This window comes from Coturnix japonica, chromosome 4 (genome assembly GCF_054131305.1).
Source record: "Coturnix japonica strain WE chromosome 4, WE-NBRP24, whole genome shotgun sequence".
NCBI classification, from domain to species: Eukaryota; Metazoa; Chordata; class Aves; order Galliformes; family Phasianidae; genus Coturnix; species Coturnix japonica.
This window is the reverse complement of record NC_140666.1, coordinates 68,214,663-68,239,776: the sequence shown is the minus strand read 5'-3', so window position 1 is coordinate 68,239,776 and position 25,114 is coordinate 68,214,663. Positions and strand designations below refer to the sequence as shown.

General features: G+C 39.6%; 1 protein-coding gene across 6 annotated transcripts; it reads left to right on the top strand.

Annotated features, from left to right (window-relative positions):
- The first annotated feature begins 5,462 nt into the window (after positions 1-5,462).
- CWH43 (cell wall biogenesis 43 C-terminal homolog) lies at positions 5,463-24,900 on the top strand. 6 transcript variants are annotated; one of them, XM_085547191.1, is made up of 16 exons: positions 5,490-5,796; positions 6,223-6,414; positions 8,132-8,252; positions 8,397-8,551; positions 9,501-9,702; positions 10,625-10,713; positions 11,728-11,982; positions 15,055-15,180; positions 15,878-15,957; positions 16,651-16,756; positions 17,786-17,921; positions 18,940-19,089; positions 21,170-21,314; positions 21,926-21,987; positions 23,021-23,176; positions 24,498-24,900. In XM_085547191.1, the coding sequence occupies exons 1-16, from the start codon at positions 5,529-5,531 to the stop codon at positions 24,586-24,588; spliced, it is 2,334 nt and encodes a 777-aa protein (XP_085403317.1). In that variant the 5' UTR covers positions 5,490-5,528; the 3' UTR covers positions 24,589-24,900. The 6 variants fall into 6 exon arrangements, with proteins under 6 accessions (XP_085403323.1, XP_085403317.1, XP_085403319.1 ...); XM_085547192.1 differs by lacking the exon at positions 5,490-5,796 and adding an exon at positions 5,943-6,077; XM_085547193.1 differs by lacking the exon at positions 8,132-8,252 and having other exon boundaries at positions 5,643-5,796.
- The last annotated feature ends 214 nt before the right edge of the window (positions 24,901-25,114 follow it).

The window sequence follows — 25,114 nt, the reverse complement described above, 5'->3', positions numbered from 1 at the left end:
TCTTCCTTTTCATAGCAGACTATGATGGTCCACTGATAGCCAAAACTGTATGATCTGCTGAGCATGGGTGATAATTGGGCTGACATGACTTCTAAAACAAAGGTTAGACCAGTTTGAGAGGATAGGTAAGTAAATATAAACCACTATTGAAAATGTTTACATTAAACAATCTGCATTTCATGTATTTGTTTTAAACACAAGAGAGTTCTTGTTTCCTAAATCACTCTGCTAATATCTCAAAGATTCCAGAACGAGAGACTTTGAAAAGAGATTTCAGAGGTCTGCAGATCTCCTTTATATAACCTTTCCTTTATTCTAGAATTAGGTCCAACTTCCTTGCCATCTGAGGTAATGCTCCAAATTTTGGGTTTGCTGAGAAAAATGCCTATAATAAAAGGAAACAGTCAGAATGCTTATTCACTTTCTCCTTTGTGCTTTAGGCATCGTGGCTTCCTGTAACCAGCTACTGACATGGGCTGAAGTACCAAATCATTTTCTCCTATGAGATGCACCCACTATGGCAATTGCTAAGGTGGGTGCCCTTCACCCATTACCCGAAATGCTATCTTTATTAGGCATGATCCCCAGGGGGAACCCCAAGGGACGATGTGTAGAAGCAGGCTCACTCACCACATAAACAGAATACAATTTTCTTTTTATGTTAGCCTGCAGATTGCAAGCTACCTCTATAAAGAGCTCTCTGTCTCCTCACTTTGGCAGAATTCCTTGTCCCTCTGCACCAAAGCTGTATTCATATCAGTATGTGGTCACTGCAAGAACACTGCCTGTGTTTTCCAAATAGACAAAGGGAGTTTGCGTACCAGATGCTGGCACCCTGCTCAGGCTGTGCAGTGCTCTGCCCCACCAGCAGCTCTAGAGAAGACCCAACCTGAGCACACACGAGCATGGCAAGAGAATCTAGCCTCCAGTCTTTGAACTCATGAGTTCTCTCTTCAGCTCATGTTCTTTCAAATGAATGAATGCAGCAATTAATAGACAATCAAATTAATATACAATCAAATCATTATAGCAATGACGGTGATGAGTGAGAAGAATGCTGATCTTGGAAAACAGCAGGCTACTTCAGTATTATCTCCAGAGTCTGAGCTCTGTAACCTATGCCCACCATGTATTCTTTCTATTTACCTTTAGGGACTAACCCCTGGGTGACAGGCATTCTCCCAGGAGATGAAGAGCTGTAAGAACAAAAAGAACAAATGTACAATATTAGGCAGAATTTGTTACTCACTTGTTAACTTTCATATGTTAAACACTTGTTTTATATGATTATAATGTTGAATACAATACTCATCTTTTAAAATCTAATTTAGTGTGCTGCCTAAATTACCTGCTACACCTGCTTGTTCAGATTACTATCTCTTTGAGGCGAGGATGTGCTCACACTCTGCCAGACAGAAGCTGTGGCACATGGACCCAATGCATTACAAATATAATGCATATTTGGTCCTTTCAGAAAAGGATTTAGAGACAATTTGATATGTTGGATTAAAAAGGTACTAAACCCTCGAGTATCTGACCTTTAAGATATTCTAACACCTAAAGAATTACACAATCTCAAGCCATGTGTCCATGCCTCCCTTTCATTCAAGTGCACAGGTATGTGATAAAGCAACAAAACTAATGTTGTTTTAATAATTGACTTCATGAATAGTGCCAACTCTATTATTATTCAAGCTCACATTAAACAAGAGTTTAATTCAACCACCTCTACCTGTAATGATTATACTGTAGTCCAATAGTTTTATATACTGCTCAGCTCAAACTAGGGTGACAGTGAACTCTGTAATATTTTGACAAGAAATTGCATTTATTTATTGCATTGCAATAAATGGTGTGGCATTTTGCAGCCAGTTTTCACAGTGGCATCAGGAAATCACTCCAGGTGTGTTAAGTTTGGATCACTCATCTTTGTGCCAGAAACTTTCCTCTCTATGTCCTCTGTAGACCCTTGTAATTTTCTCCAGCATTGTGAGCTTGTGAGATGGGACAACAGAACACTGGGTAAACCTGAGTTAGCTTTTAGAATTGAACCTCACAGGAGGAAATAAATCAACTAAAGTAGACAAATAGTATAGTATGAAGAACAAAAAAAGCACCCAATCAAACAAAACTCCCTGTTTTGTTGTTAGCAGTGTATTGCTTGTGTTCTTCTGTAAGAGCACACCACCTACCAGCCTAGGAAGTTCCGCACAGATGTGTGGAAGAACTTCTTTACAGTGAGGGTGACGGAGCACTGGAACAGGCTGCCCAGGGAGGTGGTGGAGTCTCCTTCTCTGGAGATATTCAAGACCCGACCGGACGCCTACCTGTGTGACGTGGTGTAGGGAGCCTGCTTTGGCAGGGGGGTTGGACTCGATGATCTCTAGAGGTCCCTTCCAATCCCTACAATTGTGTGATTCTGTGATTCCGTGATACCACGGTACCTGTTCCTGAAAGCCAATACTTAGACTTCATAAAACAAGAGGTGCCCTGGGAAAAGCATTTGTCTGCTACAGAACTCTAACCTGTTTTATGCCTGATTTGTAATTTTGTAAGCATAGCAATTAAATGCTTTTATCACCTACAGCCACCCATTTCACACTGGAGATAATTAACAGTCTTGAACTTTCCTTATCAACATACGAAGCACTGCTGCTTTGCAGAAAGTACCTTCACAGAGCTGTGGCAGTGAGCAAGGCTAAAGCAACTGGGAAGGACAGAGTTAAGCAGGAAACATTTTGCAACGATTTAATAACCTGGATGGTTTTTGGCACTCAGAATATTACTGTATAAGCCATTTCCTGCACTTATCTTGGGGTCAGATACACAGCTGTAAAGCTCATGCAGTGTCTGCTTCACGCACGCTGGACATTCAGACTGCAATGCTTTCTTAAGCGATGGAGCAGAAGCAACATGACCTTCTCTCACCTTGCTACAAAGTCAATTAAGCATCGAGCTCACACTAACCTGCAGAACTGGTAACTACATTCAGTACTTGGCTACACTTTGTTCTCAGCCACTCTCAAAGAATGGCGATGGCCCATTAAGCAGCTTCCTGGTAGCTCTCCCTCTTGGGATGGAGGCTGAAAGCTCTACTGGCAGGAACACGGCAAAGGGACAGGATCCGCGTCATCTAAACTCTCAAACTGAATCGCTATACGAGCACTTCACTCGCGGCGGACTCCTATCAGAGGAACTCGCATACGTTCTGCCGGGCTCCACCGCCACCTCCTGGCCGTGGCCGTCAGGGCTGTGCAGGATATTGCTGTTTAATAAAAGCAGTTTGGGGTGGTTTCTTGTTCGTATGAATTCTTTTTGTTTTTATTTTTAAATTTTTCCTACAGGGAGACCGTCGTTTTTAGTAGCACACCCTAACGGCACTTCAGCGCTTACCATGAACTGAATAGCTTGTGAGATCATCACCATAATTCCTTCTATTGCACGACCTCAGTGTCTGTATTTCATAAGCAAGATGTCAGTTAACTCACAGTTCATTTTCCTAGGTTCAAGAAGCCTTTCACCTTCCAGAAGCCTTGGCTGCTCGAAGCCCCTTTCCCCAGAGCATTATCTCATCTTACCAGCCAAGCCAACCACTGGCTCTGCTGCCGCTAAACGTTCTGTCTATGTGCAGGTTTTGCAAAGGTCATGTCCTAAAGCAGCCCTTAAAAGTGCAGGTGCAAAAGAGGTATCCCGGAAATCACATGTGAAAGAAAGATTTATAGGTACTCACTAAAATCTGTTACGAAAAATACAGTGTACAAGTAAATCCCATGTGGCATGAATCCCCAAAAAACAATTAGAATCACCAAGGTTGGAAAAGACCTAAAAGATCATATTTTCTGTTTGTTTCAGCTTAAACTGGTCACAGAATGGAAGGGCAATGGAACAGTGATTTTCTCATAGAGCATATGTGTTCCTGGGGATAGTGTTTACTTGGATGTTTGTACCTTCCTGTGCAGTAGTGCCTATTAAAAATCAGTGCAGTAGAAATGCCAGGTCATGGCCTGAAGCAGCAATGAGCACCTGGTGGGAAGGCAGGGCCAGCCCAGAGGAGCTCAGGTGCGTACAATGACGCTGAGTGAACAGAATGGGGGCAGCCAGGATCCACCTCTTCCCAGACCTCATTTAAGGGCTGTCAGTGGAGGTAAGGGTGTCTTGTTGGAGGTCCCTGCCTACCTGAGGCCTTTCAAAGGTAAGAAGAATAAAACTAAAGTCTGTCCTCACTGCACAAAAAAAAAGGTGTAATAGGGGGTTTTTATGTCCTGGCTTATTATCTGACTCTTGGATTAAACTAATTTCTATTTTACTCTTGGCTTGGTCTGTCTTTTAATAGTGAAGAATGGCAGGAAATTAGCAGACATGAAATCCCAAATCTCAAACTTCTTCAGTGTGAAGAAAGCAGCAAAATGACCAGTTTTGTCTTCTGCAAAGCTGCACAGCTGTGCATGCACTTCTACTGCGAAGCCCTGCAACATGAGCAGCTTTCAACAGTTCTAGGTGCTTGTGTCCTGCAATCAGACTTGATACTACTGGTGTTTCTAACACATACTGAAGTGAATCAACGCATGCTGTACTGAGTACATCAGTGGAGCAGCTCTGGGGCAAGGTTAGTGTATGTCCCACGGCACGCTCACAGTGCTCTTTCTATGTGAAGAAGCTCTCAGTGCAGTCCTCTATTGTGGTTCTGCTGGTTTGCCATTATTAGGTTCCTATTTATTTATCAACTACATATTTAGTACTTGAAGTCACACAAGCATGTCAGGTTTGTGATCCCAGACATACCTAATTTGATTGGATCTCCACCTCTAAACCACAAGGCAAGGTACAATAATTACTGAAGCATTGCAAAATTGTTCCAGGTATTTATTGTCTGGACTTGGCCCGTGAGCACCAGCCTCTTGCTGCACAGCTACAAAAGCAGCTGTTCTGGTTTATTCTGGCCAAGGAGCTCATCTCACATGTTCCTCTTGCCTTGGCAAGATGGAATGTTGTCACCGCTTGCATAATGCTGCACCAACTATAAGTGAAGGTTACTCAGATGAGGAAAATAAAGGATGCATTTAGGAATATGGACCTTGAAGAAGAGAAAAGAGGGGGCCATTAAGACTTATGCAGATTGCAGGTGCAAGTTGACCATAGAGGTGTATGCTCTGTCCCTGGGGGCACTTGGGGTCAGGCTGGATGGGGCTCTGAGCACCTGATGGCACTGTAGGTGTGCCTGCTTGTTGCATGGGTGTTGGCTTAGATGGCTTTTAAGGGTCCCTCCCAACTCTGAGTCTCACTCTTCCTTGCCCAGGGAGGTCGGCCATCACAATACTGGTGCTGGAGCTTCTCAAGTTTGCTCCCGTGGACTGGGATTTTCACAGGAAAGACAAAGCAAATGCATCTCATAAAGTTAATATAGGCTGGGGCAGTAGCAAATAGAAGTAAGAAGATACAGCTGGCAGTTTCCAAGGGTAATGTATGATTAATAGAACTTAAGATAATGCAAAAGTGCTTCTTAGTTCATAGCTACAAACTCCAATTTTATGTCTATATATATAAACCATGGATCGCTAATTAAGGCGGCACGGTGCCGTCCTGCCTTAGGGGTCCGTGCTCTTCCTCCCCAGACACGGCACAGCAGGAAGCCTTTCTCCGCCAGGTGGCTCGGAGGGAGCCGCGAGGCGGGGCGTCATCCCGGAGCTCGGCTGCCGGCAGAGAGGGGCGAAGCGGCGCTGGATCCCCTATGGAGGATGGATCCCCTATGGAGGATGGATCCCCTATGGAGGGCAGTTCTCTCGGAGAGCATCCTCGGTAGGTGGCGGCGGGGCCGGAGGGCGGTTAACGACTCCTCGAAGCTGGGGGAAAGAAAGGGGCTCGGCACTGGGGAGCTCTGGCTGGTAGCGAGTTTCTTATTGCGGTGTTTGCTCCCTCTGCGGGCTGACCCTTCCCTGGGCGATCCTCGCTCGTGACCAAAGCGGCGTCTGCTGTCACACGGGAGAGGAGCTGTTTTCTTATCATCCTATTTCCTGGGAAGATCAATTCGTTTAACATGAAATGGCAAATACTTCTGTAAAGAAATGCTTTATTTAAAGGTAACAACAGCCTTCTGTTACCTGAAATGCTTTGCAAACGATTTAGTGTTCTGCGCATAGAGGTATAAAATGGTACGTATCTGGTCAAGCCCAGGAAGCCAAACTTTGTATAACAGCGATTTCTTTCTCTTTCCTCTTTTTTTAGGCTACATTTCTTGGTCCCTCTACCATGCCCTGCCACCAATGATCTATTACTTCCCTCTGCAGACACTGGCGCTTACTGGCTTAGAAGTTTTTGCAGTTGCTTTCTTATCTCCGATATTCCTGATAATTGGTCCCTGTTGGAGGCTGGTGAACAATAAGTACATCCTTGCCCTTCTGAGACTGACTGTGGTTGGTGAGTACGCACTGCTGTGAGCTACAACCTTCCTCAAGACTCCGAGATCGGTAAAGCAGATAGATCTGGGGTTATTATTAACGTGATCTGCCACAAATTAAGCTTCTTTGTAATAGATCTGCTTCTGAAATTGTGGAATATATGATTTTCTTTCTTCATTAAGTGCATCTGTACGCATGCATTGTATTGCTGGGGTTGTAGGCTCACGCTGGGTGAGAAATGACTCACATGTTCTGTCAGTTACACAAGAAAAGGGTTTGGCCATAAATTCAGACTAGAATTTCTCACTACCCATCCCACATGTCCCACCCTAACCCAAGACATGCCGGGTTCCCTTTCATTCTTCAGCCAACCAGTGCAAGTCTTAGTTCTTGTTGATTTTCTGCTGGTTATTACTGATGGGTCTGTAGCACCTGTCAGAACTCAGAGGAGATGAAGTTATCCATCCTGCAAAGAGGGAGAGTGCTGCTGATAGGTGGTTTCCTGTCTCTTGCTTACAGTTCCTGGCTCCTTATTTATCAGTTTTGGATGATAACCAGAGAATCACCTTTCTTATGATTCTCCTTTCTTACTGGTAGAAAACAGAAGAAGACAAGAAGGTATTAACTGTGAACAAAAAGTAACACCTTTAGTAATAAGCTGGGGAAAGGATGTGTTAATGAAGGTGCTCATAGGAGGACTCCAGAGCATGAGGAGGCTGATGCTGTAAGCACCTTCAGCCAGGGTACCCTGAACATTGCTGTACACAGGTAAAGCCTCCCATTCATTCCTGCCTAGCTTTTCCTTATGTCCAATCTAAACCTCTTCTGGTACGACTTGCTGCCATTTCCTCAGGTCCTGTTTGATCTCAGAAAGATCCCATGCATGCTGCAACCTATTCCAATGGAAATAGCCAGCCTTTAATTTCACAGTAAAAAAAACTGGGAAGTTCTTCATGTTTAGCTAAACTCAGAATATTTAGAACTTTTAAAGACTTGTTCCTAAGCAGAAAGACCTTCCCTTCTCTATCATTATTGTTCACTTTGTTTTTTATCCTCCCGGGAAGCTTCATTTTCTCTGGAGCTTTTGTTCTGATTTCAGTATATTGTCACACTACTTTGTGTTCTCTTTAAAAAGACTCCAACAAACAACCCTTCTAATTGTGCCCTTGTGAGCCTTTGTCTTCAGACAACACATACAGTAGATTTACATGTTAGGTTAGATATTTACATTTTGAGTGTATTTGCTCAGCAGCTGAAGGTGTGTCTAATGTAAACAGGCAAATCCACTCTAGCTCTAACCTGGCTAGCACAAATGGTGTAAGGTTTGAAGAAGCAGAATTGCAGAATTCAGCACGATGGAGCAAGAAATCTGTGTGCACTGCATGTGCAGCCTGTGTTCACGTCCATGCACAAATGGACTCAAATAGACTCACAATGAAAGACACATGCAGTGTTTCTTTCAGTAAATGGGGTAAGTGGGGGGAGTTATACGTTTCAGTAACAAGGTGGAACAGGCTGTTGGTGACTCTGGAGGAAGATGCTGGACCAAAGCAGGTCTTGTTTGCACCCAGTAGGACCAATTGCCTTCTAATCCTTGTGCAATGCAGTGCACAAAAAAAAAGGATGGACATCAAGTTGTATGATTTTGATTCATGCAAGTGCGCAGTTCTGGAATGTCTGTATGCTTAGATACTTCTGTACGTGACACCTCTGTACGTGTGTGTGTTTGTTTGTAGGGAGCTTAGCTTCATACCAGGCTCCAAATGCTTCCATTAGACTGTTCATCTTGGCTGCTGGTGTTTCGTCCTCATTGCTGGTTCAAACAGTAACATTGTGGTCAGGAAACAATTTGCAAAGGTATTTTTCTGTACTGATGGGATTATAAAAGACATCTCTCTATCTTAAAATATGTATTTAAGATTTTGTTTTCTCTCTCAGAAAACAAGATTGTTTCCCCCTCCCCTTTCAAATGCGTCAGTGATCTAAAACTGATTCTTGCAGGTTCATCAGGATATGGGGCTTCATTCTAGGCAAGATGATGCTCCTTGTTCTTCGAATCTGGTATACGTCACTGAACCCAGTGTGGAGCTCACAAGCTGCCAATACCGTCATGCTGACAATTGGTCTAGTGGCAACAATAGAGCGAATTTATTCAGGTGAGCATGTGTTAGCAAAGAAAGCAGTTATACAGATGCCCTAAGGTATACCTGTCTATGTATGACTATTTTTTAAGCAGTCTGGCGCACAAGTATACAGCCTTTACAAACCATGGGGTACTTTCATTTCCCCCCCTAAAAGAAGATGGAATCTGTGTTACAAGCCATGCAAACTATAGTAAGTTTTCTAATTCAGTCTGCTGTTTGGTGCTGGCAAATGGTAATCGTGCTTTAAAAATGTGAAGGGAGTATCACCAAGGAGGACAGTGAGGCTGGCTTGGTTAGCGAGGGCAGCTCATGTTAAATCCTCAGAAGTTCCTTCCTTCTCAGTATAACCTGAATGAATTAATTGAAAGATAAAACCTTGTCCATGTGTTAGTGGGTATAAGTTGGCACTTGGTGTGTTTGTGTTGTGTTTTCTAACTCAAGCTAAGCCTCGACTTTCATAATAATTTAGAAAGGGTATGTACTGCATAAAATGAGGAAGGGAGTCTCTTCTTCCTACATGACAAAGTGATATGTCAATGCAATTAAAGGCACTCCTTTCTCCTTAAATGAGTGTGGAAAAAGGAGAAGGAAGGGAGTTTTTCTGGCTTCTTTGGAAGTGTCAGGTTGTGTTCTTATCAGAGTTTAGAGTTTCAGAGAACAGAATCCTCTGAACAAATTCCAGTAACTTTTCTGCTGATTTTCAAAGCCACTTTAATGTTTTACATTCCAATACAATGAAGAATAATCATATGGACAGGTTGCATTTTTGTACATTTAAGACCAATAGGTTTTCCCGATAGATACATGAGTTGTACTAGGGATTATTTGTCCTATCAGTTTTCATGAATAATCAGATAAATTGGCTTTTGTGGCTGTTTAATTTGTTCTTGGCTTTTTCTTAATGACCTTCTTATGTTGCTGTTTGACACTTGGCTCCGTTATATTTCCATTCTTACTCTAGTTGAAGACGAGAGGAAGCAAGGAGTGAACACTGCTCGTAACACAGCTAAGGAGACTGTCTCGCAGCCTAATTGGCTTTTGTCAGGAATTGCTTTTGGCAGCCTCATGTTCCTCACCGTGTGGATATTTGGGGAGGTCTCACTAATTTCTAGGTGGGCAGTAAGTGGACATCCACATACAGGTCCAGATCCTAATCCATATGGGTAAGTACCTGTGATTGGTTGGTTGGTTTTTAATTATTTGAACAAAACAGTAATCAAAAAACTATGTCATTGTGGAAACTGAAACATTTCTTCAACTTCAGTTGTTTCAGCCAAAAAGGAGGGAACAGACATGTTACATTACTTAGCGCATTATTGGAAAGAGCTTGGTTGCTAGAAAGAGGCTGATGGTATCAATGTTTGTGTAGTATAAACTCTGTACGAGACACTTCTCACAGACAGCTTAAGAATAGGGGTGAAGTAGTACTGACCTGTTTTCTCGTATTTCCAAACACTGCGTCTATACAAATAATTTTTTTCCTGTTCAAGAATGATTTTTACATCCACAATAATAACATCTGATCAGCTAGAATGCAAAATTACTTTATAATTAGGACTGAAGTTGAAGAGCTTCTGAATGAGATGCATCTGTAATAGACAGTAAGTGAATCTAGCAGTTGATTTCATCAATAAGGTAATAGGAAATTTTATACCTTGGAGACTGCTTGCTTTTTCCCCCTCTTTTGCTATTTAGCATCTATGTGCAATATTAAAGGATGTGCTTCTGCAGAAATTTTAGGTGTTAAGAATTTAGTCTTATGCTGTTAACTCTGAATTGACCAGAATGTTGTTTTCAGGATGGCTTCCTTCCTCTCACTCTCTTTGAGTTCTCTTTTTCTTTTGTACCCAGTGTATCAGTGTCAGGCTTGTGCTGCTGAACACAGCTCGTTTTATACGTTGTGTTGAACAGCTCTTATTTTCAACTGGTTGGTGAAGCAAAGATACTTTAAGACGAGCTCTGTTTAAAATAAAAGGATTAAGAAATATTTCCAACCATCCTTGCTTCTATGTCTAAAAGTTTATTTCTGAGTGCCAGATGTTTCTAAAATAATGTATGATTTCTTTTTTCTCTTTTTCTTACTAGTGGTACAGTTCTGTTGGGTCTGGCTCATGGACTGATGCTTTCATTTTGGAGTTGGTCCTCTGTTGCCAGATTTGCCTGGTTTCTAATAGGTAGGAGCAAGTCTGGAGCAGGATTTTAGTTTTTATTACCTTTAGGTACGCCCTTGGATTCTACATCCCATATCAGAAATGTTAATGTTAATCAGAGCTTCTTTATCACTGGCTGTGGCATTTGCGTGTCTGACCAGTTGACTAAGGGTTACAGGCCGAATCTCCAGGTAACTGCAGAGCGGCACTGTTCTCTTCAGAATCCCCGTTGAAGTTCTGATCTCACCGGCAGCATCTCAGTTCTCATCATCTGCATTGTGCAAGGCTACAGGTAGCTTTATGTGGCTTTATAAGCCCTTGCATTCTGCAGGAGGTGCAGTAACTTGTAACATGATAGGTAGCTCACCTACAGGCAAGGTTACAGCTTGCTTCCTTAGTTGCCAAGATTTCCTGGCAGTAAAATAGTAAAAATAGAATAATAATAATAATAAGAAGAAGAAATTTAATGTGAACTGAGTTTTTTCTAGAACTACTACAGAAGCCAAAATAAAAGAACAAATATCAGGGCAGTCTCAGGAAAGGCACAAGAGTCTGCAACCCTTAAACTGTCATTTGTCCTGATTTAGCTCTTGGTGCAGGTGTTAGTTTTAAGAAACATATGTATGTACAGACTGTAATGTATGAGATTTGATTTTTTGAGGTAAGCACATCAAAGCTGGTAGATAACAAATAGACCTATAAATATCTTAAAAACTGCATAAGCTGTTGTTATGTATTAACTGCATAATAACTGTTGCTCTGGAAGAGCCTTATGTAAGAAAGGCAGCTCAGATTTGACTCTTGATGATGTCTCTCTGCAGTCTTTTTGCTGCACTCTTTCAGATCGATAAGAAACCTGTAAGAGAATGAGATGCTGGGAAAACTGAGATGTCCTTCTAGTGATGCAGTTCTAATGACTGCAAAGCACAGTTATATTTCCCAGATCTTGTTTTTTCCATCCTAGTAAGAATGTTCTAAAGAAGACGGCAGATAACACAGCTGACTGTGATTGACTTGTTTTTTTCTGTCCATTTACAGGTATAGCATCTTCAGCTGGTCTCCTTTACTTACAGACCTGGAGCGCTGCTGTTGCAGGCAATATTCTTGCCGTCTTCACAATGTGTGTGTGGCCTCAACTGGCTGGACGCTTTGTTGGCTGTCTGCATCCTGGAAAAGCCATGAGTACAGCCATGTTCACCTATGTTCTTCAGCTATTCTTCTGTGTATGGTGTACAGCTTATAAATTCGTACCTGGAGGAGTTTATGCTAGAGAAAGCTCCCATCTTCTTTTAGGTACATGTTTACCTCAGGTAACAATGTGCTTGCTGGAAACTTGGTGGCTTAGGAAGGCTATTAAGTCTTTCTGGGACTGTAACATAATACAGCACATCATTTAGTTCTGCTCTGAGGACCAAAGTGCAGCATCCTGCTCTTCTAGCTGGTCTGCACTTAAGACCCGAGCTTCATTTCCACATAACTGTACCTTATGCTTTGTGGACATAGCAGCATGTTTGGAGGAATGTTGGTAAGCCTGCAGTGTCAGAAATATGCAGACAAACAGGAGAGGGATGGGAGAAGAAAAGGAATTGTCAGATATTTGCCAATGAGGAAGAATTAAAGTGAACAAATATAAAGGGTTCAGCAAAATGATCCCTTGATTAAGGTGGGGAGGTGGAAATGAAAACAACCCTTTCTAGTTTTGTATCTGAAATAATTCTCTTAGTAGATATTGATGTGTTTCAGTAGTATATTTCACTAATAACACTTAAGGAGTGCTAAACATTAACTTTGGCTAAGCGTGTGGCACATATGAAAATGTGACACATTATCCCATGTTGTCTTTCAAAAGGATTAATGGATGCCACGCTTGACTTGTTGCTTCAGTGGTTTCAGATTTCAGAAATACCTTTCAACCACTTTCCTCCAGTCCAGTGTCTTAGTTTGTTTGTAGTACTTCACATATTTCAGCAGTCACTCAGGATTTTGGTTCGTTATATTATGGGAAGGGTTCCATTACATTTGCTGTAGTTTGCTTTATTCTGTAAGCAGTCCAAGGGACCTCTAGAAACTGTTACCTCAGTTCATTTAGTTGTATTTTTTGGGGTTATAGGAAGAAAGCATGTAGTAGGGAAGTATTAAATGCTTTTTTTGAGTAATGGTTTGAGAAAAGAAAAGCTTTATATAAAATCCCCTTCTATCCCTTCCTTGGAAGTACTCTTGTGATTGATTCACCTGGCAGGATCATTCAATAGAAACACAGAAATGGTCTTAACTTTCTTTCTGGCAAAAAGAAACTTGTGAACTTTACCTGTGTCAGCTGATGGCACTACATGAGCTTATTCAATGTGAGAATGCAATTTTTGGCTTTCTGACACCATTCCATTGCTTATCAAAGCCATACAAATGATATTATGAGGCTATGTATTTATTGCTGTGCTTCCTTTACATCCTGGCTTTCTGGCAAACTGCTTTTTTTTTATTCTGGTTTCTTTCAGGTGCAAGCGCTATTTCTTGCTTTCTCCTCCTGTCCAATATCCTGCCTTTATCTTGCCGTATTTCGGGTAGGGAACAGCACTGGGGAAAGTGACAATGAAAGTAAGATCATTATATTCAAAACTTCTGTGCTACTTCACTGTGATGTAATGTAATGCTAGAGGGTCAAATCTCTGGTTGCCCATCAACTTTAATGGCTTTGAAGTGCATTCCCTGTGAGAAAGGTTTTGTATGTACCCACTTGTGCATTACACTACACCCATCTTCCTCGTTTGCCAACTTTTATACATAACGTAGCATGTAGAACCTATAAGAAAATTATGAGTAACAGTTATTTTATCTTCGGCTATAACTGTGAAATAAAACATGAATTCTGCAGTTAATTAACTGCTACACAAAGGTACTGAGGACATGTGCTTCCACCATCAGAACTCTTACCCTGTTCATTGTGCTCCCACATTTTCTTTATGGATAATGGGATGCTTCAGCTCCTAAGGGATGAGATAAGAGCTTGTAATTTTAATCTGCACTCCCTATCCAAAGGAAAACACATTGCAGCAGTTAGATGCTACTTCTCGTCCTGCTGCAGTCTGCTCACGCTGGTTCTGAACTAACTGTTGAGCGAGTTGTGGCAGTTAGTGGAAGCCTGGAAGTATTTAGCATACAGAATCCAACCTATACAGACCTCTTTGACCCTGCAACAATGCTGCAGTGCTACACAGGTCAGTCTTTGCTTGAGTATACTGGCAGAATGTGCTTCAGGAGCTCTGGAAGTAGAGGTTAAGATACACAGAAGTGGAGAGATCCATTGAAATTGCTTTGCTCCAGATCAAAGGGCTGAGAATTTTTGTTCTATCTTGTACTCCCTGCCGATGCACGAACAGAGGAAGGGAAAACATGGCTTTGAACAAATATTTCATTGATGAATAGAATGCTCTACAGTGGTACCTGATGGTACCAGTTGAGTTAAAATATCTTTGTGTTTCCATAGTGAATAATGAGACAGGCTCTGAAGCTTGCAGTTTGCACCCAGTGCAGTCTAATGCTGGGGACCAAAATGTTATGTGGTGATGCTGTGATCTTGGTGGGTTGCAAGGGAAGAATGAGAACAGTTCTGAGCTGCATCAGTGTCAGCAGCCCTTTGATCTCCTCCTGAAAAACCCCCAAATGATCTGTATTTTGGAGCTCACTGTAGTGAAGACAGAGTTCATGATATGAAAGGGGCTTTGGCTAAGTATTTTGTTAGCTTTAAGTCTGTTCTTAGTTGTCAGCAGGCTTAACAGGCTTTGCAGAGTGTTGTCTGTCTTTCAAGTCCCATTTGTTTGTTCACCCCTCTGATTCACATGTATTAAAACTTAGCTGCAATGTATCTGGAAAAATACCAGACAACAAATGTTACAGCTTTAAGTGTCATGGTTTTTGTGCCTTTATTTTTTAGTGGAATGGGTATTCAGTGGAGTTTCAAATAATCTTTCTCACTGCAGTATTACTGTTTTGAAATAATTATTTTGAAATACTTATCAGTGTCGTACTTAATGTCACAAAATGATTTTAAGGGGAGCGATTCTTGTGTCATCACTGTAAATTAAAACTATTACTGCTTTGCAGTATGCCTACAAGACCTTGCAGGCATAGGTAAGGCGACTACTCTGACAATGATAAGTAGGATATTCTCCTTTAATTAATCTCATGTTGCTTCATTACTGCATTTGCTATGGCATTTATCTGTTTGTGCTCTGAATGAATTGTCTTTGCTGTTGGATTTGTAAGTTTGACTGTCACACAGCAGCTGGAAGTTTATGAATGATGCATACATGAGCAATGTTTAGTAAGTGAGAGCTCTACAAAAAAGCTAATAACCTGTTTTTACAGGATTTATTGTGTTATGCACTGGGCTAGACTTTCTAATAGGATCCAAGAAAGACCTGAACTCAATCTTTGAAGTGAAAAGCAACCAAAAGCCATTTTTTAAAAAGACTACAGAATGCATTAAACTATGTAAGTATGATTTTATTTTGTCACTTCCATGACTCATGTGTTATTCGAGGACAAAGCATAAAGCAGTGCAGTGTTTTGCTCAGAAGTTTCAGAAGTGTTTTTTGGTGCTAGTTCTAGAGCCAGGCCTGTAGTTGATATTGCAAGTATTGCCCAGCTCCAGTTTTGATGAAGATATATACTAACCTAGGAGCTAACACTGCGATCATGGTGGTGAGAGAGGCTGTACTACCTCTTGGAATATATTAAATGGTGACCAAAATACCAAATAGGGGACAAAAGAAAATGTAAACATGGATTTGGCATCATTTGTGGTTTCATTTTGGTAGATGAGGATGCCTCTCTGTATCTAATTACATGTAATTATTTTATGCAAGTTTCTGGAACAACTTTATGTAAGATTTGCACATATTTTATTGTGGAAGATGATGTCAGAGGAAAGAATGTGCTCCTGACACATATACGTAAATATTAAGCAGCTTCATACACTGTAAGATTGAAAGATCTGTATGCATACAGATTTTCTTAAATACACAGCTTTGAAGTGGTGTTATCCCTGGTGAATGTGGGAATATAAATACATTAATTCCCCACTGTGTGTGTAGCAGACCTTAGAATGGCAGCATACCCAAATCTGTTTAACTCTAGTAGCATTATTTCCTGATTTAAAAACAGCTTTTCTGTGTTTCTCTGTTTCAAGTATTGTGGCTGTTTGTTGGTGTTGGGTTGCTAGGACTGGGTCTACGCTATAGAACCTATGAGAAGAAGTTGGGCCGAGGGGTGAGTAGCATGTGTATGAAAATGGTGACATTCAAACATACAGTGAAATGTGCCTCTGATAACTCGGGTTTGTTTGTAAATACTGAAATCGTTACATCAGTACATATATAAATCTATGGCTTAACTGATTACTCTTGTAAATTTAAACTTCTGATACAAGCGGTTGCAATTATGACTTGAACTTGTTTCCTTTTGATAACATCCTGACGTAGCCATTCAAAACTTGCTCTTGACATGTTTCCCTGGTTGGTGAATTTTATCCTAGAGGGAACACTGATGGTAAATGAGGGAAAAGATGCAAGAAATATGAGAACTGAGTAGGAAGAATCTGTACATGTGCATATACAGTTGGCTTTCTTTTTAGAACTCGTTGAGAGGTGTGGTACAAAAAATAGGTACTTCCTCTTAGAAAGATAAAAAACACTCTTTGTCTTTTACGTGTTCATCTATTTACTATTACTGTTGCAAATTCATTTGAACTAGAGTGACATTTTGCTTCCAGATAATCCTGCACATTCTTCTAAAAATACCTAAAGACTTTTGTACTTCTGACAGCTTTTTTAGGAAAATATATTGGTTAAATTATCTGCACTGGGTGTCTTTTACAGCACCGTGTACCTGAAGTTGTTGAATGCAAACGTATAGTATGTAGGAGTCAAATTGAATGTGCCTTCTTTCTATCTTATTCTTCAGGTTCCAAAAAGAGATTTTTCTGCTATGATCTGGCCTTTTAGATTTGCATATGACAATGAAGGCTGGTCCAATTTGGAAGGATCCGCTGCTTTACTTAATCAGACAGGTAGCTTTTTTCCCCTGCTTAATTTATATTTGAGAGGCTTCATACGAAGAAAGAGAGAGAAGCAGGAACATCTGCTAACTAACTAAGTCTCTTCTTGCTTTAACACAAGATCTGTTGTCTTCCTCTGGAATCTGTGTGCTGCTCCAGTACAACCACTTCAGTTAAAAATCTATTTGCAGAGGTAGTTGTTTTTCCTTAGATATAAAAGGGGTTTTTGGTTGGACAAAACAGTTTGTGATCATCAGTATCATTTATTTTATTTTATATTGCTGAAAAGTCTCTTATCTATAGAAAAAGCCTTTGCATAAATGAAATAATAAATAACTTTCCTTTGAGCATGGGCAGGTTTTTCCTAGCTGTTACTTCCCTTAGGAACCAGGTAGCTCTTCCTGTTTGTTGTAGCCAAAACTGTAGGAGGGCCTGTTATGTGACAAAATTACTCAATATGCAAACATAGCAGGCCCATGGTGCCCTAGAAAGGGAGGTTTCTGTGGGAACTGGGGTTGGGAACCCTTCTGTCACTATGCTTGTTAGTGGATGCAAATTGCTGTAGGCTAATGAGTTATTTGGGTAGCAGCAGTCCACTGCCTCTTGTATGAGGCCCTTTGGAGAGGAACTGGGTTTGGTAGATGAGGTAAGTGCAGATGTACTGTGTAGCAAGCACATGTCGGTTAAGTTGAAAGCAGTAGACTTGATGCTGTGCTATTAATCTGTGTATACGATCAATGCCTTATGCTTTTGAAGTGCATCACATTGTGTATGTGCAGGCCAACTATACAGCACAGTCTAATGTGAGTCAGTATATATGGCAGGGAGGAGCTATGGCATCCAGGTACAAGTGTGTCTCCACCAGAGTCTTTGTAGCCTGTGGTGACCAAAAGTTTGGGCATCAGTTTGTTACAAGCGTAGGACTGGCCCTGATGGACTTGTGTCCATCCATGTGTAATCAAAAGTAAAATAACCGCGTTCTGTAATCACATAAATCACATTTATAGATCACAGTTACTAATTCTTTCTTTCCCATTTTAGGTGCAGATTTTATCACTGTTCTGGAAAGTGATGCCTCTAAACCATTCATTGGGAACAACGATCCAACAATGTGGCTAGGAGAAAGGCTAGGGTTTTACACAGATTTTGGTCCAAGTACAAGAGATCACACTTGGGGGTGAGTCATCTTTACATGCACAGGGAAAGTAAATAGGTGAAAATACCCCAGTAAAACACAGACAAAGAATAACTGGAATAACTATCACCACAATCGCTTGCTGGAGCTTGACATGCTGAGTCACTAGCATTACAATGCAATGCAGTTGAAGTTGCCTCTGTGTTAACAGCAACCCATTCTTGATGCCTGTGCCTGCAAGCTACTTCAGTATTGGTGATGCAGAGAATGGCATCCTGCCCCTTAATATATGTATTTGGAAGTATGATATTCCAAATAATAAATCGGATCAGCCTTTCTCATTGACTCTGAGAACTTTCAGACTTAAAAATTTCAGACTTAAAAATGCGATAGGAGTTGGAAAATGTAGATGGATGTATGTCCTTGGGTTGTCTGGGCTTGAATACGTGTTCCTCCAAGATACCAAAGCAACATTCCTTTCCAATCAGAGTCCATCTGTAAAGATGTCTGAGCTTATCAATATATTTTCTTCTTCTTTCTGTATGAACTATTCATACACCTTTGTCACCATTTTATTTAGGATTGGTCATTCTCTTTCTCTTAGGATTTAGGATATTATGGCCTCAAGTTGCACCAGGGCAAGTTTAGGTTGGATATTAGGAAGAACTTCTTTGCAGAAAGGGTAGTTAGGTACTGGAATAGGCTCCCCAGGGAGGTGGCTGAATCGCCATTCCCTGGATGTGTTTAAGAGCCGTTTGGATGTGGTGCTCAGGGATATGATTTAGTGGAGGGCTTTTAGAGTTAGGGTACTGGTTAGGCTGCAGTTGGACTTGATGATCCTCAAGGTCTTTTCCAACCTGGGTAATTCTATGATTCTATGATTGGGAATGAATTTAATAATATGTTTTTAGACTTGTACTTAAGTTATGTTTTAGAGAAAAACATCTAAGTTCAGAAATACCCACTAGGAATGGTGACTTCTGGTTGCATTTATCTGCTTTGTTCAGATTAGTGATGCTTGCAAACTAGAAAATTTAACTATTTTCATCTTTTCCTGTAGGATTATGGCACTGTCAAGGTATCCAATTGTAAAATCTACCCATCACCTTCTCCCTTCTCCAGAGGGAGAGATTGCACCTGCCATCTCCATGACTGTCAACTTCACAGGGAGACTGGTTGATTTTGTTGTTGCTCACTTTGGAAATGAAGAGTGTGTATTCTATTTATTTCTTGTTTTGCATATTCTGCAAAGTTAACCGTAATTGTTGTTAATGAAATTTGGGGGCTTCTTTTATACTCTTTAAAATCTTCTGCTATGATATTGGAAATACTGAGACATAGCCAGTAGTTAAACATTTTGAAGCATTATTCTTTAAGGGACAAATATTGCATCCAAATGTTGGCTAAGCCTAATACCCAAGCCAGTAGATATATGACAAAAATACTGTTCTGCAAACCAGGTAATAGGGCTACAAGTACATCTCAGTGCAGGAGAGCATCTTTCTGACTTTCTGCATGTGGTATAGATCTATTATATTCCACAACCAGTGCAGGTAGTTACAGATAGCATTAATGGATATCAGACACTTATTAAAATAATAAGTAACAGTTCTCTAAGAAAGAACAGTTGTCAAAGCAGAAAAAAAAAAAAAAATCCACTCCATATCTTTATGTATGAAACCTGATCTTCGGGTTCTGAAATAAAGAATTATGTGTGATTATATGTGATGAAGAAGATTAGGGTGTATCTTTCAGTTCTTTAAAGCGATGTCTGAGTTACTGAATGTGATGAATATTATTGAGGGATATTTTTGTGATGCTCCATGCAGTTCTATTTTCTATTTGTGGCAATATCTAAGATTCATTTGTTGTTATTTTCATATTGTTTTAAATTTTGAAAACACAGGTTTATGAATTAGATACAGACTATACGACACAAAAAAAGCCACTCAGAAAGCAGCAGGAACTCCCACTGTTCCTTTCTCCATTGTAGAAGCTGTGCTGCAAGCATGTTTACAGGTTTCCCTTTTACAAACCATGTATGTCAGAAACTGCTCCTGGTCTGAAGTCTAAAAAGAAATCCCATTCTATGTCTCACAAAGATGATCGTCTCTCTGAGAAAGTGTGAAAATAGAAGAAAATAGCTCTGTATTCCTTCCCTACAGAGACCTGAGACAAAGATGAAGAGGAATAATAGGGGGAGACACATGGGGCACAAGTACAAATTAGATTGTGTTTTGAGATTAGTGAATTTTATAATTAATGGCAGGCACAACTGCTTTTTTTTAAAATCAATTATTGCTGATTAGGATGGCATAAACTAAGAGACTGGACAACTACTTCTATAATGGTATCTTTTAAAGGAACCCATCTTCTTGAGAGTGTATTTCTTGAAGGAGCTGTTGAGTGAGCTGGCAACTTTTCATATATCTAGGTCAGGCTTCTATTTAAATAGTCTCTCTATCTGCTCTTTCTCCCTAATGCATTTTCTTCAGTCAGAATTACTACTATTCAGAAAGCACAGCAGCATTTCAATCCTTATCTTATTTTGGGATTACAAATTCCAAAATCACATTCTAAAATCAATGGTGTGTAGACCAGTCTACCAACTGTTTAAAGTGATTAATATGAAGAATCAGTGAAAGAGAAACGCCTTGGATATTATGACAAGGACTAGGGCTGCTTTCCAAGGCAGTATTTACCAGGCTATACTTACACTATTACTTTTGGTCATGTTGGAACTATTGTGTAAATCCGTTAAAAAGGTGGAAAATACTTGGCAAATGTTGTAAATGCTCATGGGATGACATAGGTCTTAAATTACATTTCGTAAACCATGTGACTCAGACTTTAAGACTACTTTTTGCTATGATTTGTCCATCATAAAAGTAAAAGGTTTTGTTGGCATGTGAAGTCCCTGTTATGCACCAGACTGTCTGTGGTAGCTCAATTAAATTTCAAGTGCAGGCAGAGACAAAGCCTCAGATAACCAGAAGCAATTACACTTGCATCGCCTAGCAATGAGATAGGTATTAAAACCAAAACTTCTGGTGTAGAAATTTGTTGCTCAAATAATGATTGGGAAGAGAACCCTGATTACATCTACTGCTACCATCTGGCTTTTATTCAACATAGTGGCCATTTTGAATCTGCATGCTTTCTATAGACTTTCGTAGCCTCTCATAGTGAGGAATAAAAAAGCATCAGCCTCATTTCTGTTTTATTACGATATAGCAGAAAGGAAATGAGCTAAAATAAATGTATATTAAATTACTTTCTACTTCTTTTAGAGAGGACTTGGACAGAAAACTTCAGGCCATAGCTGTTTCAAAGTTGTTGAAGACAAGCTCTAAGCAAGTTGTATTTCTAGGATATATCACTTCAGCTCCTGGATCCAGAGATTATACTGAATTAATAGAAAACGGTAATGTCCAGGTAATGTAAACCCAGTGCTTTCTTTAAGTGTTAGAGATAATATATATTTGAAACATTAAATTCGAGATTGTAAATGAGTAACTTAGAAATAGACATTCAAAGAGATATATACATTTTCAGAGTCTTCAGCTACTCAATGAAATGTATAGAGAAGATGGAGTGAAACAAGAGGCAGTGTACATTAGTTGCCACAAGGGAAATGCCAATAGTTAGTTGCAATGAGGGTTTTCAAGACTTAGAAGAGGGGCCCAGAGTGTTTGTGAAACCTCCATCCCTGCAGATATTAAAAACGTGGCTGTGGAATCACTGAGCAACCTGCTCGCGGTTACTTTGTGCATAGCGGTGGGAGTGGGTGAGCTCCATAGGTCCCTTCCAGTGTTAAATTAAATGATTATTTTGTTTTAAATTTGAGTTTTGCATTCTGTTTGTCAAAACATCTGATTTGTCAGACGCTGTGGGTTTTTTCCCTTTCTACCTTGCTATTGTGTTTAGGTAAAACATTTTTCTGCAGCAGGTTTATGCACTGGTTACATTGGTTCTGTTACTGATTTGAAGCCTAGCTGTAAGGAAAGCTTGCCTTGTTTGATATTTTTCTTTTCTCTTGCTCATAGGATATTGACAGTACCGATCGTGACAGGTGGTGTAGCTATATTATGTACCGTGGAGTAATAAGGTACGTTAAAGAAGGGGTATGTTAAATTCAGCTTATGACAATACATACTGCAGTTTTCTGTAGCTAATTGTGAGATTTTTACATTCCATAAGAGATGTATATAAGCAGTTAAGTATGTCATGAAGTAATCAAACTTGAGAAGAACTGGTGTATTTCTAAATAGAAATGGCAAAGACAATGTTAAGAGTTTCATCCTTCTATGTCAACAACCATCAGATCAAATCTGTTTTGTTAATGTAAGAATACTTTTTTCCAGGATCCAAGCTCTGGCTTTGCAGCTTCATTCTAAAATGTGAAGGTTAAGCCCTAATTTGTATGTGACACAGAAGATACAAATTATGAACTATGATTGTAGGGTATGTTCAAATAAAATGCTGATCTCATCCAGCCAAGCTTTATGCTGGATTTAGTGGAAATTTTGACTGTAAAGCTCATGTTCAAGTACTTTGCCAGGGATGTATGCACTCCATATTTTCAAATACCAAATTTCTTGTAAATCATCCTCTTGCTGACGTTTATATCAGAATGAAATCCAGGTTATTCCAAAATAACTGCAAATTCTGCAGTGGTAAGAAGAGCATACCCAGTAAACTAGATACCTCTCATAAATAACTATACTGAGTAAAAATACCCCGCCATTTGCAATCTCATTTTTGTAGTTATTCTTGCCACTGATACTTGAGTTCCTTTGTTGAATTTCAGAATCTCTTTGGTGTCATTGGTGAGCTTATACATGTATGCACATCCTAAAACTGTAACTTTAAGCCCAAATGAAGTTTCGAGATCTAGGATTTATTTTTTCTTGTCAAGCACAAGTTCATTTCTCAGTTTTTCTGATTGTGACATTGAGTGATGATGCTCATGTTCACAGTGCACTGCAATATCTTTGAAGGTGACAGTCAGAGAAATGAAAAGTTTTATTGGTAGGTTAAAAAAATAACTCCTTGGAGGAAAAAAAAAGAGACATCAATTAAGAGTGTGATGAAGCTGCCTTCAGTTACTTCTTCAAGCTAACTCTTCTTGTATCTGATAGGTTGGGCTATGCCCGCATATCTCACGCTGGTTTAAGTGACTCAGAAGTCCAAATGGCCAAATTTAGAATCCCAGATGACTTAGATAACTATGTTGACAATGACAGAATTGTCATTGATCCCAGCCAAGTTCCTGAGGACATCCATTTCAATCCCAGGTCAGTATATCTCATAAAACATTAAGGAGATGATATACGCGATGTCTAGGAACAAGCTAGTTCTTAAGGTGGTCGGTACCAAATCAAACAGAAGGTAAGGAGGCAATAAATTCGGAATTCTGATTCAACTTTTTTTTACTGACTTGGCATGTGCCTTGGAAAATCAGTCTGCCGTGTTGCACCATAAACTGAAGGTAATGGTTATTTCACCCAGATGATTAACCTCTGAGATTATTTGATAGGGATGATTGCCAAGTGATGTGGTAAGTCATTTAATAGACAACAAATCTCTCATGTTTCTCAGCAGTCTGAGGATCAGGATCTTAATGCACAATTATATAGGACACAAAATATGATATCTGTGTTAAATGCTCTTTTAATAAGTATTTTAAAATACTTTATGTAATTGAGCAAATGTCAAAGAAGATATCTGATGCAGTTCGTTACATGTGTCAGGAGACAAAAAGGACAAGAATTTAACATGAGAAATTATTTCTTGATTGCTCTTTCTTTTCTTTCTTTCTTTTTCTTTCTTTCTTTCTTTCTTTCTTTCTTTCTTTCTTTCTTTCTTTCTTTCTTTCTTTCTTTCTTTCTTTCTTTCTTTCTTTCTTTCTTTCTTTCTTTCTTTCTTTCTTTCTTTCTTTCTTTCTTTCTTTCTTTCTTTCTTTCTTTCTTTCTTTCTTTCTTTCTTTCTTTCTTTCTTTCTTTCTTTCTTTCTTTCTTTCTTTCTTTCTTTCTTTCTTTCTTTCTTTCTTTCTTTCTTTCTTTCTATCTTTTCCCTCTGGCATTGTTATTTATTTAGCATCTCTATTTTGTGTAAGTATTATATTTCACTTCTGCAGATCCATCAACCTTGTAGGCAATAATCAAACTCTTGGGACTTAAACAGAACATGAAAAGGTTTCAACATAATTTCATATCTGCAATATTAACAGTAGATATTAACATATATGGAGTATTAACAGTAGAACTCGGTATTTGTATACAGTGGAGGGTGAAATACTATCCCAACTGAAGTCAGTGGAAAAAACTTAGAGCATAGGATTTTACTGGATAGAAGTATCTCACACCATGGTCCATTTATAGAGCGCCCATGGCATTAATCCAATCAGTGTAATTAAATGTCTCCATCCTTAAAGACCTCTAAGTAGGTAGCTGACTTAGGTAATGATTTATATGTAAGATGGATAGAAGCCTGTTTCTAAAATAAACTGTCTAGATCATTAAGAAGAAATATTAACTATGCTATAGAATTGTATGATTTAATTGCATGAGTTAAATTTTGTTGTAATGTTTTTGCCTCATGGAATATTTTTCTTAGGTTTGGATCTTATAAAGATGGACATAATTATGATGAGAGTATTCACCACTTTCATATGAGCACCCCTAAATATTTTAAACAAACAGAATAAGAAAATAACGTATCGTGGGGACCAGCAAGAAAGGTTTGTTGTTTGAAACTGAAGTGGCAGCCAAAAAGGATACACTGCTTAAGAATGAGGAGTTCCCATGCTTTGTAACACTTTGAACATCTGCGTAATAGTTGGCAACTCTTTTGTTTATCATTGCTGTGAGAGAGAAGTTGCATATATTTTAATAAACTGGAATCCTCTTGAGCCAGGTATCTGTTTTGTATGTATGAAAGCAAAAATGGGAACTTGCTTTGGCAATAATCTACTTAGTTTTATTAAACATATCATGTGTTGTACTGTGTCATTGCTTAATGGATCTATCCTTTTCTTCAGTGTTAAGCTAGGACTCCTTTCCTCTCTTAATAGCTCCTTGGAGCAGACATAAGCAAGGAGTTGCAGCAAACTTCCACGTTTTTTTGATGACACAGCAAAATAATGTGGTAGTGAGGATAATCTGTTGATACATGCTGCATTTTGGAGTTCAGTTGCTATTACAGTAACAAACTTGGCCTTCTTTTCTTCTTTT

Excerpts from the sequence above, each read along its gene's own strand:
- CWH43 (XM_085547191.1), top strand. The coding sequence starts at position 5,529 with ATGTCTATATATATAAACCATGGATCGCTAATTAAGGCGGCACGGTGC. Across the intron at positions 5,797-6,222 it reads TCTCTCGGAGAGCATCCTCG|GCTACATTTCTTGGTCCCTC; the intron begins GTAGGTGGCGGC and ends CTCTTTTTTTAG. Across the intron at positions 23,177-24,497 it reads GACATCCATTTCAATCCCAG|GTTTGGATCTTATAAAGATG; the intron begins GTCAGTATATCT and ends TATTTTTCTTAG.